The 16,668-nt window shown below is 40.5% G+C and overlaps 1 protein-coding gene across 1 annotated transcript in view; it reads right to left on the reverse strand.

Moving 5' to 3' along the window:
• Positions 1-1,785: 1,785 nt before the first annotated feature.
• LOC124648596 (histone deacetylase 8-like) overlaps positions 1,786-16,668 on the reverse strand; it is a 44,004-nt gene continuing 29,121 nt past the window's right edge. Inside the window, exons 5-6 of the mRNA XM_047188326.1 lie at positions 2,902-3,488; positions 1,786-2,105 (exon numbers count right to left, since the gene is read on the reverse strand). Of these exons, the coding sequence (XP_047044282.1) occupies positions 1,803-2,105; positions 2,902-3,488 (890 nt within the window). The 3' untranslated portion in view covers positions 1,786-1,802. The remainder of the gene's footprint in view (positions 2,106-2,901; positions 3,489-16,668) is intronic.

Raw genomic sequence — 16,668 nt, forward strand, 5'->3', positions numbered from 1 at the left:
ACATGACACTCCTATGTGTATGTTATTATGTGCAATGGTACGGCCTAACACAACTTTGGGAGTAGAAGCCCTAGAAAGAAAACGGACCTATAGAACGAACAAGGCCTTTTGAACGGGATAAGTCGCTACGATGGCTGTTCGGGAAGGCTAAGAAGATTTTGGACCCTTAGATCGCGCGATCCGACGGACAGGGATGTCTAATCGCTGTGGAGAGGCCCTGGTGGTTCCATTATACTGTTAACTAAATGAAAACACTCCTATGTGTATGTTATTATGTGCAATGGTACGGCCTAACACAACTTTGGGAGTAGCCGCCCTAGAAAGAAAACGGACCTATAGAACGAACAAGGCCTTTTGAACGGGATAAGTCGCTACGATGGCTGTTCGGGAAGGCTAAGAAGATTTTGGACCCTTAGATCGCGCGATCAGACGGACAGGGATGTCTAATCGCTGTGGAGAGGCCCTCGTGGTTCCATTATACTGTTAACTAATTATGTGAATTATATGCTATTATGTGAATTTGGGTGAATTTTGGTGATGTGAAACGAGCTGAAAACCTGCCTGGTAAATAAATAAATAAATTTGGTCAGGGCTACACCGAGGGCAAAGCCGTCGGCGTAGCCTCATGGCTTGACCATGTGGTCAGGGCTATGCCGTCAGCGTAGCCTCTGGCCTGGGCTCCCTCCGCGTGACACGTCTCAGGCTATGCCGAGGGAACTACCCTCGGCGTATGGCACTCCCTCCATTAACGGCGACGGCGCGCCGGCAGCCTGCGCCGAGGGCTCGGACGCCGAGGGTCGCACGTGACCGTCGGCGTAGGAGGCGTACACCAACGGTCAGCCCTACACCGACGGCTGGCGTGTCTCTGCCGAGGGAAGTGGATGCCGAGGAGGTACGCCGAGGGCTGCCGTCGGCGTAGCCTACACCGACGGCCAGCCCTGGCTACGCCGAGGGCAGCCGGCCGTCGGCGTACACGTCGATCCCGAGGCAGCCTCGGCACCCGGCAGCCGAGCGCGCCGAAAACGAGCTGATCACGGCACATCCGAAGCGGAAGAGGAAGGCATGCCATGCAGGTACCGTGGCGGAGCACATGTTTGCTATTCCAAGATCAGCTGAGATAAATTATATGCAGCCATGCCGGTAGAATACGATGCGATGCAAGGGGGCAGGAAGAGGCCAGCCGTCATTTATTCCTTCCATGAAAACATCGATTATTTCCAGTATTTTTCTGTGGCACTGTCTGCTTTTGGGAAAGATATATGCTCCCTTCAACGGACATTACGCAACAGAAGTATGCTCTGTTGAAACGATGAGGAATGTGGCAATAATAGCTAAACATACTTACTGCACGATCAAGACTTGCCACTGCATGGTTGGCGTACAGATGTCTGAAGACTTCTACACTAATGATCAAACTGCTCAAGGAAAAAACTCTGACTTCTTATCTGTACCACCTCCTCTTACAGGATAAAATTCACATGTCAAATTTACAAGACTAGAGGCATACAGATAAGTGGTGATCCAAGAGATCTTTGGCATACTTTATTTTAACACTGAGATCTTGACATACTTTATTTAAACACTGAGATATTGGCATACTGAAACTCAGCAAGTACCAATTGACATCGCATGACAAACATAGAACAAGACATGTACGATAACTATGCGGCCAAGAACGCAGGTCTTTTGCCGAGGGAAGATGCGGGAAATATAAAGTTGCTTCTTTCCGCTATAGTTGAAGACTATAGCATTATTTTAAACCGAGGTTGTTCACCGTCCCAATTTCAGAGAGGTGTGCCTTTCTATATGTCCTTCAAGAAGGGAATGGACTCTCTCCAGAATTTCTTCAAGACGTCGACCTCTTTCACGGTGTATTTCTCATCCTCTGGATAGAAGGCGATTGGGTCATCCAGCAATGGGGCTTCAAGGTTCAGAACACCTTCTAGAGTCGCATGCAGACAATATGCTGAATAACTGATGTTGTAACCTCCTTCCTGGACAATCAGTATTTTCCCATCGCTGTGCCGATTAGCCATGCTCCTCATTATTTTTCCAATTCTCCTATAACCTTCCATGGTTAGGCACTGTCTTGCAAGTGGATCGAACTGCATGAAAAATACTCAGGATTACTTGACTTGTACAACAGACTCATGTAGCTCTTTCGTGCAAAAAAACAAGGACTAATACAGTTTAAGACAAGAGGCTATGCATACATGGTCACTTCAATCTTCAAGGTACAACTGCTCGTCTTTAATTTAATAGTACTCCCTCTAGTGTCTTTTAATTGACTCGAATTTAATACAAAGTTATACAAAATATAGTTTGCCTAAATTAAAAAGAACCGGAGGGAGTATATACTTTCCACCCAATGTATGATAAATATAGTTTATTGTTAATTAATATGTAACTTCAGTTCCACCACATTTGAGGCCGGGGCTTACTCCATTTCAAAGAAAAAAGTTCCACCACATAGATTGCCTAAATTAACGAAAAGAAAACAAGTTAATTGCCATAAATTTAGTCATCCCCATATGTACCTGTATATTTGTTGTTTCGCTTTGTATGATGTATTTAATTATAGTCTTCACATTATATTATACAAGATGGCAAACATAGGGTAACAGAGCGTAGCTTAGTTGGTGGAAGGTGTGAATGCCACCGAGGTTTGAGTTCTCCCCCACCCATTCATGTGTTGATGCATATTTCTTCTATCAAAGAAAAGTTGCCTAGTTCCTCCTAGGCAGTCTATTTCTTTTTTACACAAGATGGCAAGTGTTAACTATAAATTTACTTACGAATATGTTCCGATTGTTAGAATGCGCAACTGCACATGATCTAGCAAGATTGATGAATATAAGTTGTGATGAACTAAGTAGGAAAAAATACATAACTTCAACTTACCGCGCTAGAGTCTTGGCCAATAACAAACACCAAAAGCTGAGGTTGAAACTTATCAATTGCTGGGACAACCAATTCATTCACTGCATATTCATACCCTGCATCCCCACTTCCATTAGGCAGAGGTATGTTGAGGTTGTATCCAAGCCCCTTTCCTTCACCAATCAAATCAGCTGAGCCACTCTGCGCATGTGAGTATGACGGATCCCAGGAGCCATGCTTCATGTGAAGAGAGATGGTCAGCACGTTGTCTGTTTGGTAGAAACGTTCTGCGGTGCCATTTCCATAGTGCGCATCGATATCAACAACGGCGATCTCTGTGAGGCCCGAATCTAGAGCCAGCTGCAAGGCAAGACCCGCATTGTTCAGAATGCAGTAGCCGTCGGCACGATCCGGGTGCGCGTGATGACCAGGGGGGCGGACCAGTGCGTAGGCCATCTTCCCACGTCCATCTAGTATGTGCCTCGCCGCCGATAAGGTTGTTCCAGCAGCCAGAAGCGTTGCATCCCATGAGCCAGGGTTCAAGAAAGTGGTCTTATCGAGTTTCTTGCCCCCGCTGGCATCCGCTTGCACGAGCTCATCAATGTATTCTGTCAACCACAGAAACAATAAGGGTCCGTTGAAAATAAAATAAGTTTGTAGGAATTTTACAGGAATTCGGTTGAAACGCAAAGACCATCTGGATCTACCACAATAGAAGTGGAGATGATTTAAACAAGGGTAACAAGCTAGTTGACAATACCAAAACTTATTTTTGCAAAAATAAAGATTCCATTAAAGAGTACAGTTTTTGCATGATCTCTTCATAGAGGTGTAATCTTTGGTGAAGATAACCTTGTAAAATGCAACTGCCATAGAAATACAAAATGTGTATTATCTCATCTTGATGAGACTATTAAACATTTATTCTTTCAGTGTAAATTTGTTAGATCTATAGGGTCTGTCATCCTAGTAAATCTACTTATACCTGCCACATAGTGTTGCTAATATATTTGTCAAATATTTAAACAATGCGGTCACATGTAATATACTTAATTATTAGGGTGCAACGCTGGCTGTGTAGAAATGAGAAGGTTTTTAACGATAAAAATTATCCTGTCATGCAGATTATATACCGATGCACAGGCGCTACTCTATTCGTGGTCGTATCAACGACGTGTGGAGAATCACGATCTATTTATAGAGATATATACAACGGTTTGAAGGACACGATGAGAGGTATTTTTATCCAACATAGATGATAGTGTAATCTTCAGATCGATCCTCCATCCCTTATATGTCATTACAGTCTCTATGAGGATTACTTTGTATTACGATTTTTTTTTAATCTTTTGTTTAACTGAATTTTATTGGCTATGTTCATCCTAACTATGAACATGCCAGTGTACTGCTTAAACCTTTTAAATAATAAAATATCCGTTATAAAAAAAAATTGGCAAACCGATAAGAGTTCTAGGTTATATGATTATGCGGAATGCGGCTAGATGTCGTAAGGCACCCCGCCACTATTTGTGCCCTACTTTGTTGGAGATTTGTGTAAAGTCCACCCAGTCAAAGCCTGTGGCCCATTTTCTTTTAAGCCCCCTCCTCCCTAGAGTTAGAAATTCATGCACTGTCTGCCTAGAGTTGATAACCATACCGACCTACCTGACCCCTCTAACCCTAATCCATCCCTCCTGGAGCGTTCTCTCCATCTCTGGCCGCCTCCCTCTTATTCCTTCTCATCATGGCCATCCCGCCTCCTCCCTCTCCTCCCTCCTCATCACACCCCTCGCCGACGGCCATGCGTGGCGACGGACCACACGCCCGCGGTGGCTGCCCATCTGAGGACGACCCCACGGAGCGCCTTCGTGAGATCGCATCTTGCCATGAGTGGTGCCCCGGGAGCTTGCCTCCGGAAACGCGCAATAACTTTGGGTGCTCGCCTTCGACCATCGAGGTCGGCGCCCTTCTCGAGCACTCCACATATCAGGGCAAGGTGGGCTTGGATCTAGACCTCTCTTTTTAATTTTTAATTGGTTTTTTTTCTCTTTTGGCGAGACGGACCTAAGTTCTTGGTCATGTGTTCCTACCATGAAACATATTATTTCTTCTTTTCTGGATCTTGACTGAAGCAATACGGGTTCCATGCAATTCAAAAAAAGGTTACATATATTAAATAGTATTTATTATCCTTGATAAAACGGAAATACTTTTATACTTACATACACGGGTGTGTGTGTATCCGTCACCGTTCATTTTACTTTGATATTCTGATAAAAGGAGGAAAGAGAATGCTACTTTTCATCTACCACGGAGAGCGAGAATCTTGAGAAATAAATCAACGGTGACGGAAACACCCACACCCTTGCTTGTGTGTATGTTTGAAAAATCATGACAATTTATATTGAACTTGTATGAACCTTTCTATCTCTGGATTAGATCTTATATGCATCTTGCATGTTATCAAAATTTACACAAATTTTACAGGTTTTATTACAGATTCATACGTATGAAACTTGATATCAACTATTGCATCTTGTATGAACATTTCAAGATTCAATGTAGTTTTTGAAAATACCGTTCACACAACTATGGACCTTAAAAATAATTACATGAGTTTGTATCTTCGACAAGTCTTAAAGCACATATGAAACTGACTGTGATGTTTTGAAGGCCGAGCTACATGTAGCTCTTTATTTTTAAAGATTCAAAATTTGTGTTTTAAAACTTTTTAAAGATCTGAAATAAAATTCTGGAGGTAGCCAACCATGTATGCTATAATGGTGTAAAATATCAATATAAACTAAATTATATTTTAGGGTACATAAAATTAATAAAATCTGATAAATTTTATAGTTTTAAAATATGCACTATTAACTGTAAAATTTATAGGGATTTGTTTTTTTGTGATGAAGTAGTTCCTTAAGAAAGGGAGCCTTTGTAATATCCCAGGTTTAGAGGCAAGAAAAAGATAGAACACGAGAGTGTGAATTGCATTCATGCATAGAAAATCCGGAGAATTTTCGCGCGTTCATCTAAAACACAAAGGGATAGAAGTTTCTCTTGTGTCGATGGAATTGATGTATGTCATCGACACAAGTGTGATAAATTTCAACATGACTTTTGTTGATTTATTATGTTTTCGAGGAAATAGTTTGAATTCAAATTCAAGAATTTGAATTGGAATTTGAATTCTAAACAATTATATAACATACAAAGTAAAAACAAATAGGAATGAGAATCAAATATTACTAATAACCATTTAAATAAGTATTATTACAACACTTATTGAAATATTACAATTTACAAAAGAAATATGAGATTACAAAATGGAACTAAAAGAAATTCTAAATCTAATCTAAATCTTCTCAACATTTCTTATTCTTCTTTTCCTGCAATAAGAAAAATAAACAATAAACAAAGAAATGTTGTGTTAAGGTTAAAATGTTTGTCTCCGCATTTTGGGAGACATTTTAGTTTTGGAAACTAGCTAATGGGAGTCAAGAACTAGTCTTGATCCCCAAATGGTGATTAGAGGGAATTCTTTCTTAGGCAACATCATGAACAAATAGATCATGTAAAGGGACATATGGGTCATTTGGCATCAACGAGGCATTATCATAGAAAACCAGTGATCAAGAAGGCAACCAGGGACACAAGGCAACATTATTTGAGCCAACAAGGCAACTATTTAAAAATTTCCCTCTAATATAGCTAGCAACCATGAAGGCTCACAAGTTTATTTAAAGTGATCATTTTTAACATGGAAAAGTCAAAATGATCTTAAGAAAATATTGTATAAACCCACTTGTTAATTAAGCATCAGCTTAATTAATATTTAAGCAACATTTACTATACAGAGAACAATCACAGGGATTAAGCAACCAAATTATTAAGCCATAAGTAGTCAGCTCACATAAGTATTAGTAGCTATTGAGTCAAACGAGGAAGCTCACAGTGGTATCCACAAAAGAAAGGAAAATAGTGATCATTATCTATCTCAGCCGTGTCTTGCACAAGGGGAGAAGTACCAGCTTGGTAACTTGTACCCTCAGGTGGGGGCCATCTGCAAGCAGCATGGTCACCACAGATAGGGTGTGTGTTGTCACCACCACAACAACAGTCCAGCACTACAAAAGCAAAGCAGTAGCCCAGCCGTACCATATGATGCATACACCAGCAAACTCATTCCTGCAGTTCATCGCACACCCCAGCACACTATCCAAGCAAAAGCAGCACATCACTCAAATTCCTAGAACAGCAAGAACACAACCATATAGCCTCGGAACAAGCACAAACAGCTAGGAGGAACAAGCTGTCCACCGGAAGGAGGTTTCTTTCCAAGTCAAGAGGCCGAGGTACAAGGAGCAACGAGCAAAACAAAGGAAAGAATACAAAGCATCGGATCCATCCACCCTTCGACAAGGTTTTCACCTAGGAGGATTAGAAGGATTTTTCTCTCAGCCTTGCATAGAGGTGCTATGCAAAAATCATCCTGGAGAATAAATAAATAAAGAAGGTACGAGTAGTATCTCGTTCCTATCCAATAATTTTGCCTCAGCCTTTGCATCATAGGCAGGGCCAAGATATCAAGCATAAGATCTGTTCTTATCAAGTAATAGCCATTAAGAGAGAGACCATCCGTGAGGGCAACAAGATCCCTGAGTAAAAGGCACCAAGCAATAAGGTAGATGAATCTGGTAGCACATTCACTTTACACAACCACATGCAAATAGCTGATATTCCACACTTACAAATGATCAGAGGATCTTTAGATCATTTGGGATCCAGTAGAAAAGCCACATGACTCATGCTATTACCAGTCAGAGGAACAGAAGTATGATTTAATCATGTGAGGCATGCAATTAAGACATCCAGTAGACCAATCAACCATCTATACACAAGAAGATGTATATCTGGTTAACCTAAACTCAACTTCGTAATTAAACCAAACACCAGCTACTACAAGCAGCTCAAACTAGAACTTGAGTATAGGCAAATTCGCCTACCAGTGAATTCATTTAGTTAATAATACAGTGTGTATTCAGTTTTGACATAATTAAGACACCACTATAATCACAAGTGCCAGGATGCGTAATAATCCAAATGGCGGCACCAGATTAAACCTAATGCACATGTCAGCTAATTGAGTAGCTGACTAGCTCAAGTCACATCTCACTGAGCACACTTATAATTATACAAACCACCAGGGAAAATTCAACTGAGCATAAACATATATCTCCACTACAACAATGTCAGGGGCATATAACTTTAAGTAGTAGCTTGCAGCATCAGACATCATAATCATAGGCAGAGAAGTGGGGAGGATTAGCTTACATTGCAATAGTTGTAGCAGCCGATGTAGTCGACGCCAGGGTTGCGTTGCAGCATCATTCCGCCGGCATCGAGGTCGTGGATGCAGTGGCAACAACAACACACCACAACCAAACCATCACCGTACCAGTACACCCCCACCATGCAATTTCCACTGCCACAAACTCTCACATATACCAGTACAACAAACCATAGCAGCGGATCGATGACGCCGGGGTTGCAGAGGATGCCATCCAGCCGGCGTCGAATAGTAATAGTCGAGGCAGCGATAGGTGGCATGGAGGTCTGCGGCGAGGCCAAGCCGGGAAGTAGCGTCGGAGGAGGGGACCGGCGACAGCCAGAACTGCAAGGGTGAGGGTTTGATGCAGGCGTGTAAGCGGTGAACATCAGGGCGGAGCTTTGACCGCTGCCCGCGACGTCCGGCAAGGTCGACGATGGCTGGAGTAGGCCGGTGGTGGCCAGACAAGCCACCAGCGACCGCTAGGGTTCCTGGTCGGGGGCGGGCAAGAGAGACCGCGAGGATTAAATCGACCTGGAGGAGGTAGTAGAGAGCAGTGAGGCGGACCAAAGCCCTAACTCGCAGGAGCCGGAGAGGGCCGGGCACCAGCAGCGGCACGGCGGAGATTTGGGGGCGAGCATGGGTGTCGGAGGCGTCTCGGTGAGCGGGAGTTGGTGGAGGCGAAAGAGGAGAGGACGGCGAAACCTAGTCCGTGAGCAGCGGCGTCGGGGGTTGGCCGTCGGCTGGCCGGAGCGGCGCCGGAGGAGCACATCGGAGAGCCAGCAGAAGGTCACGCGAGGTCGTCGTGTGCGTGCGTGGGTGAGAGGTGAGCGTGAGTGGATTGGGTCAGGTCGTGGTCTTCAACCAAGCCGACCAGGCCAACTCGGTTGGACCAGGCCATTGGGCCAAACCAACGGGCCATCTGGTCTATTTTTTTTCTTTTCTTTTTTTTTTGTATTAAGTTTTCATCATTTTAAATTAATGAAATAACATACAATAATTAAAAGTTGGTAACAGAAGATTACCTCTATAATAATAATATAAAACAAATACTTTAAAACTAAAGGAACAATAATTTGGAGTTTCCTCTAATTGAACTATTAAGACCTAAATACTACACATATAATTTTATTGTTTCTATTTTCACATAAAGAAAATATTAAATATTACTTTGCATTAAAATGCCATATTAAAGAAAACAAATATTTCTTGATGGTTATGTTTAATCGTATGAAAATCATAATTGATCATTACTTCAACCATTATTTAAAAACCCTAAACCCTAATAATATTTATCATATTTTATTTAAGTCTTTTATAATAGAATGTTAAATCCATTATTATTTCTATTCCAAAGTTGTTAATAACTTAAACTCTATGACCAATTACTAATTTAAGAATGATATCACAATTAGAAACCTAGTTCTAATATAAGTAGAACCTTGATCTCACTATTTTATGTAACCATCCTAAATTGTTTTCAACTCTAAAACCCTAGTTATTTGTAACATGTGATCATATGCAAATTAACCTTAGTCATAGTACTAAACTAAGCAAATAAAAACATTAAGACATTATCAAATCAAATACGAATGAAGTTATTACCTTAATAACTATATGGTAGATTAGGAAACCCTAATTACTTGTTGAATAAAGATTACAACCTCACTATTTCACATGAAACCCTAAAACCCTAAATTCATTTAAAACCCTAGATCCTATTACCAAAGCCATCATCCTTACTCATCCTTAATTAGCATCACACAATTGTGATGAACTCCAATAGCATCTATACCCAATAATTATCATTACATCACCATAACCCACTAAACCCTGCTAGTATTAGATAATTATCAAACATCCTATTTAGGAACCAACCAATCTTTACCTAGGGAATTAAATAGCAAACCTAAACAACCTCAACCTAATTATTATACTGCTTATTATTTAAGAAGTATGTTCTTCAAAAGTTATTCTTTTGAAGAAAATAGAGAGTATCCTCAACCCTATCTAATAGAACCTATAACCCTAATTTCAATATTTCTTATTACTTAATAAGTATGTTCTTCAAAAGTTATTATTTTGAAGAAAATAGGGAGTAGCCATCAAACCTGCTTAATAGGATTGATAAACCCTATCCAGCTATCAACAACAAGGTATACCAACCTTGATTACACCTATATATAATGATTTGATTATAATATGACTCATTAAAACCATATAAGCCCTAGTAGCTGATGAATCCAACATTGTTGGGATCCAACTAATACTTACCCTAGAAACTAGTTGCAACCCATAATAAACCATAGAACTCCACCACCCTGATTATTATACTTGTTCTTTATTAAAGAACATGTTCTTCAAAAGTTATTCTTTTGAAGTATATAATAATCAACCATTAACCATGACATATAGTACTAAAACCAACCACTATTCATTACATGTTAGGATTATACCAAATATTATTGTTGTGTGCTATTAGTATTATTGTTATAATATATTGCAGACACTGTTTATGATACTAAGCAACCAATCCTTAATAAGAACCTTGTTGTGAATCACTCTAAAAGTGCAACACACCTGAACTAATCATTACCACTCACTAATCCTAAATCATCGGGGTTAGGTCACGCTTAGAGCGATTGCATCTCATACTTATGCATTATTGCATCCTTGGCAATCTTTTAAACATCGTCCTTACCGACGATGATGCTATTTCAGAATCTGGAGTTATTGCGTATCGAAGACCTTGCTCGCATAATCTTGCGAGTCAAGAAAGGCAAGTTCATCACTTGCTCATGTCATTTGAGTATGTTTATCAAATTACTTGCAAAGTACTATGATTACCACTATTGCATAAAAACCAAAACCACTATTTTCATAACTATGAATATGACTATGTGGTTGGCAATGGAACCATGGATTGTGTTGATATGGTGGAGGTTCCATTGCAAGGGTTTATATCCATCTAGGATTAAACAACAAATGTCGTCAGTGATTCTTGTGTCGTAATACCCGTGTTAACCATAAGATCCGGAGTGGGACGGAGTAGTCAAAAGTTTTTCCACCTCTCGTTCATCAACGGATGCGCTTTACCGTAGACACTTGTATCTGTCGGGGGCGAGCGGTAGGCTGGGGAAGCCTTAAGTCCCCACGGTATTGTCCGTAGACACTTGTCGCCCGAGGAACAAGCGGTAGGCTGGGGAAGCCTTAAGTCCCCACGGTATTGTGGTCTATGATGGGTTGCAGCTACCGGCGAAGGAGTTTGGTTAACGAGTCCCAAACTGTCGTCGTGGTCGGGGTCCACCCTGAAATCTATGGGAATAATTGGACCGACGAGGACCCAGGGTCGGGGTATGCAACAAAGGGTGGGTGTGCGAGGTAGCGGAGGAACATGATTGGCTAGACCTTATACCGGGCCTCACACCATAGGAAGTGTGGACAAGCCTGCAGCTTGGGTGGCACCAAGGTTAAGATCTGGGGGACAGGAGTCTCTGTTCCGGCACGCCGCCGGGACGGGGAAGTGCCCCCGGAAGGCTCCTCCATCGACACCACCGCCATCTTCATCAACGCTGTTGTCTCCCATGAGGAGGGAGTAGTTCTCCATCGAGGCTCGGGGCTGTACCAGTAGCTATGTGGTTAATCTCTCTCCTATGTGCTTCAATACAATAATCTCATGAGCTGCCTTACATGATTGAGATTCATATGATGATGCTTGTAATCTAGATGTCATTATGCTATTCAAGTGGGTTTTACTTATGTGATCTCCGGAGACTCCTTGTCCCACGTGTGTAAAGGTGACAGTGTGTGCACCGTGTGGGTCTCTTAGGCTATATTTCACAGAATACTTATTCATCGTTATGAATGGCATAGTGAAGTGCTTATTTATATCTCTTTATGATTGCAATGTGTTTTGTATCACAATATATCTGTGTGCTACTCTAGTGATGTTATTAAAGTAGTTTATTCCTCCCGCACGGTGTAATGGTGACAAGTGTGTGCATCGTGTAGTACTTGGCGTAGGCTATGATTGTGATCTCTTGTAGATTATGAAGTTAACTATTGCTATGATACTATTGATGTGATCTATTCCTCCTTTCGTAGTGTGAAGGTGATAGTGTGCATGCTATGTTAGTACTTGGTTTGGTTATGTTGATCTGTTATGCACTCTAAGGTTATTTAAATATGAACATTGAATATTGTGGAGCTTGTTAACTCCGGCATTGAGGGTTCGTGTAATCCTACACGATTAGTGGTGTTCATCATCCAACAAGAGGGTGTAGAGTCTAGCATCTATCTATTTATTTTGTTATGTGATCAATGTTGAGAGTGTCCACTAGTGAAAGTATGATCCCTAGGCCTTTTCCTAAATATCGCTATCGCTGTTTGTTTCTTGTTTTACTTGCATCTATACTTCCTGCAATATTACCACCATCAACCACACACCGATCCCGGACAGACAAAGCACTTTCCGGTGCCGTTGCTACTGCTCGCATTTATTCATACCACCTGTATTTCACTATCTCTTCGCCGAACTAGTGCACCTATTAGGTGTGTTGGGGACACAAGAGACTTCTTGCTTTGTGGTTATAGGGTTGCATGAGAGGGATATCTTTGACCTCTTCCTCCCTGAGTTCGATAAACCTTGTGTGATCCACTTAAGGGAAACTTGCTGCTGTTCTACAAACCTCTGCTCTTGGAGGCCCAACACTTGTCTACAAGAATAGAAGCACCCGTAGGCATCAAGCACTTTTCTGGCGCCGTTGCCGGGGAGGAAAGGTAAAAGACACTCATACTCCGGTCCCAGGTAAAGTACTTTTCTGGCGCTGTTGTGTGTGTGCTCGAAGCTATTTCCTTTAGATCCTGCAATTGCATCTTTTTGTTTCTTGTTTACACTAGTTAGGCATAATGGACAACAATGAGCTTCTTATTCTATTTCCTGATTTAAGACATGGATGGTTTGATGCGAAAATTAAAAAACCTATGGAACATATTAGTATGAACGCTTTGAACACCATTGTTGCTAATGATATGGAAAATTCTAAGCTTGGGGAAGCTGGTTTTGATGAGCATGATCTTTTTAGTCCCCCAAGCATTGAGGAGAAAATTTACTTTGATGATGCTTTGCCTCCTATTTATGATGATTATAATGATATTAGTCTTTTATTACCTTTGTTATGGAGGATAAATTTGATTATGATTACAATATGCCTCCTATATTTGATGATGAGAATAATAATGATAGCTACTTTGTTGAATTTGCTCCCACTATTACTAATAAAATTGATTATGCTTATGTGGAGAGTAATAATTTTATGCATGAGACTCATGATAAGAATGCTTTATGTGATAGTTATATTGTTGAGTTTGCTCATGTTGCTACTGAAAGTTATTATGAGAGAGGAAAATATGGTTGTGGAAATTTTCATGTTACTAAAGTGCCTCTCTATGTGCTGAAATTTTTGAAGCTACACTTGTTCTATCTTCCTATGCTTGTTACTTTGCTCTTCATGAACTTGTATATTTACAAGACTCCTATGCATAGGAAGCATGTTAGACTTAAATTTGTTTTGAATTTGCCTCTTGATGCTCTCTTTTGCTTCAACTACTATTTCTTGCGAGTGCATCATTAAAGCTGCTCGAGCCCATCTTAATGGCTATAAAGAAAGCACTTCTTGGGAGATAACCCATGTGTTTATTTTGCTACAGTACTTTTATATTGTATTTGTGTCTTGGAAGTTTTTACTACTGTAGCAACCTCTCCTTATCTTAATTTTGTTGCATTGTTGTGCCAAGTAAAATCTTTGATAGTAAGGTTCATACTAGATTTGGATTACTGCGCAGAAACAGATTTCTTGTCTGTCACGAATCGGGCCTAATTCTCCGTAGGTAACTCAGAAAATTATTCCAATTTACGTGAGTGATCCTCGGATATGTACGTAACTTTCATTCAATTTGGGCATTTTCATCCGAGCAAGTCCGGTGCCTCTTTAAAATTCGTCTTTACGGACTCGTTCTGTTTTGACAGATTCTGCCTTTTATTTCGCATTGCTTCTTTCGTTGTGTTGGGTGGATTTCTTTGTTCCATTACCTTCCAGTAGCTTTGAGCAATGTCCAGAAGTGTTAAGAATGATTGTGTCACCTCTGAACATTTGAAATTTTAATTATGCACTAACCCTCTAATGAGTTTGTTTCGAGTTTGGTGTGGAGGAAGTTTTCAAGGGTCAAGAGAGGAGGATGATATACTACGATCAAGGAGAGTGAAAGCTCTAAGCTTGGGGATGCCCCGGTGGTTCATCCCTGCATATTTCAAGAAGACTTAGGCATCTAAGCTTGGGGATGCCCAAGGCATCCCCTTCTTCATCGACAAATTTATCAGGTTCCTCCCTTGAAACTATATTTTTATTCGGTCACATCTTATGTATTTTACTTGGAGCGTCTGTTTGTTTTTGTTTTTGTTTTTGTTTGAATAAATGCTTGTGGGGGAGAGAGACACGCTCCGCTGTTGCATATGAACACTTGTGTTCTTCGCTTTATCTTTAATGTTCATGGCGAAGGTTGAAACCGCTTCGTTAATTGTTATATGGTTGGAATTGGGAAATGCTACATGTAGTAATTCTAAAATGTCTTGAATAATTTGATACTTGGCAATTGTTGTGCTCATGTTTAAGCTCTTGCATCATATACTTTGCACCTATTAATGAAGAAATACATAGAACTTTCTAAATTTGGTTTGCATAATTGGTCTCTCTAAAGTCTAGATAATTTCTAGTATTGAGTTTGAACAACAAGGAAGACGGTGTAGAGTCTTATAATGTTTACAATATGTCTTTTATGTGAGTTTTGCTGCACCGGTTCATCCTTGTGTTTGTTTCAAATAACCTTGCTAGCCTAAACCTTGTATCGAGAGGGAATACTTCTCATGCATCCAAAATCCTTGAGCCAACCACTATGCCATTTGTGTCCACCATACCTACCTACTACATGGTATTTCTCCGTCATTCCAAAGTAAATTGCTTGAGTGCTATCTTTAAAATTTCCATTCTTTACCTTTGCAATATATAGCTCATGGGACAAATAGCCTAAAAACTATTGTGGTATTGAATATGTATTTATGCACTTTATCTCTTATTAAGTTGCTTGTTGTGCGATAACCATGTTTTCTGGGGACGCCATCAACTACTCTTTGTTGAATATCATGTGAGTTGCTATGCATGTCCGTCTTGTCTGAAGTAAGGGAGGTCTACCACTTTAATGGTTAGAGCATGCATATTGTTAGAGAAGAACATTGGGACGCTAACTAAAGCCATGAATCATGGTGGAAGTTTCAGTTTTGGACATATATCCTCAATCTCATATGAGAACATTAACTGTTGCTACATGCTTATGCATTAAAGAGGAGTCCATTATCTCGTTGTCCATGTTGTCCCGGTATGGATGTCTAAGTTGAGAATAATCAAAAGCGAGAAATCCAAAATGCGAGCTTTCTCCTTAGACCTTTGTACAGGCGGCATGGAGGTACCCCTTTGTGACACTTGGTTAAAACATGTGTATTGCGATGATCCCGGTAATCCAAGCTAATTAGGACAAGGTGCGGGCACTATTAGTATACTATGCATGAGGCTTGCAACTTGTAGGATATAATTTACATGATACATATGCTTTATTACTACCGTTGACAAAATTGTTTCTTGCTTTCAAAACCAAAGCTCTAGCACAAATATAGCAATCAATGCTTCCCTCTGCGAAGGGCCTTTCTTTTACTTTTATGTTGAGTCAGTTCACCTATTTCTCTCCACCTCAAGAAGCAAACACTTGTGTGAACTGTGCATTGATTCCTACATACTTCCATATTTCACTTGTTATATTACTTTACATTGACAATATCCATGAGATATACATGTTATAAGTTGAAAGCAACCGCTGAAACTTAATCTTCCTTTGTGTTGCTTCAATACCTTTACTTTGATTTATTGCTTTATGAGTTAACTCTTATGCAAGACTTATTGATGTTTGTCTTGAAAGTGTTATTCATGAAAAGTCTTTACTTTATGATTCATTTGTTTACCCATGTCATTACCATTGTTTTGATCGCTGCATTCATTACATATGCTTACAATAGTATGATCAAGGTTATGATGGCATGTCACTCCAGAAATTATCTTTGTTATCGTTTACCTGCTCGGGACGAGCAGAACTAAGCTTGGGGATGCTGATACGTCTCCGACGTATCGATAATTTCTTATGTTCCATGCCACATTATTGATGATATCTACATGTTTTATACACATTATATGTCATATTTATGCGTTTTCCGGAACTAACCTATTGACGAGATGCCGAAGGGCCGCTTGTCTGTTTTCTGCTGTTTTTGGTTTCAGAAATCCTAGTAAGGAAATATTCTCGGAATCGGACGAAATCAACGCCCAGCATCCTATTTTTCCACGAAGCTTCCA

Source organism: Lolium rigidum, chromosome 4, assembly GCF_022539505.1.
Source record: "Lolium rigidum isolate FL_2022 chromosome 4, APGP_CSIRO_Lrig_0.1, whole genome shotgun sequence".
NCBI classification, from domain to species: Eukaryota; Viridiplantae; Streptophyta; class Magnoliopsida; order Poales; family Poaceae; genus Lolium; species Lolium rigidum.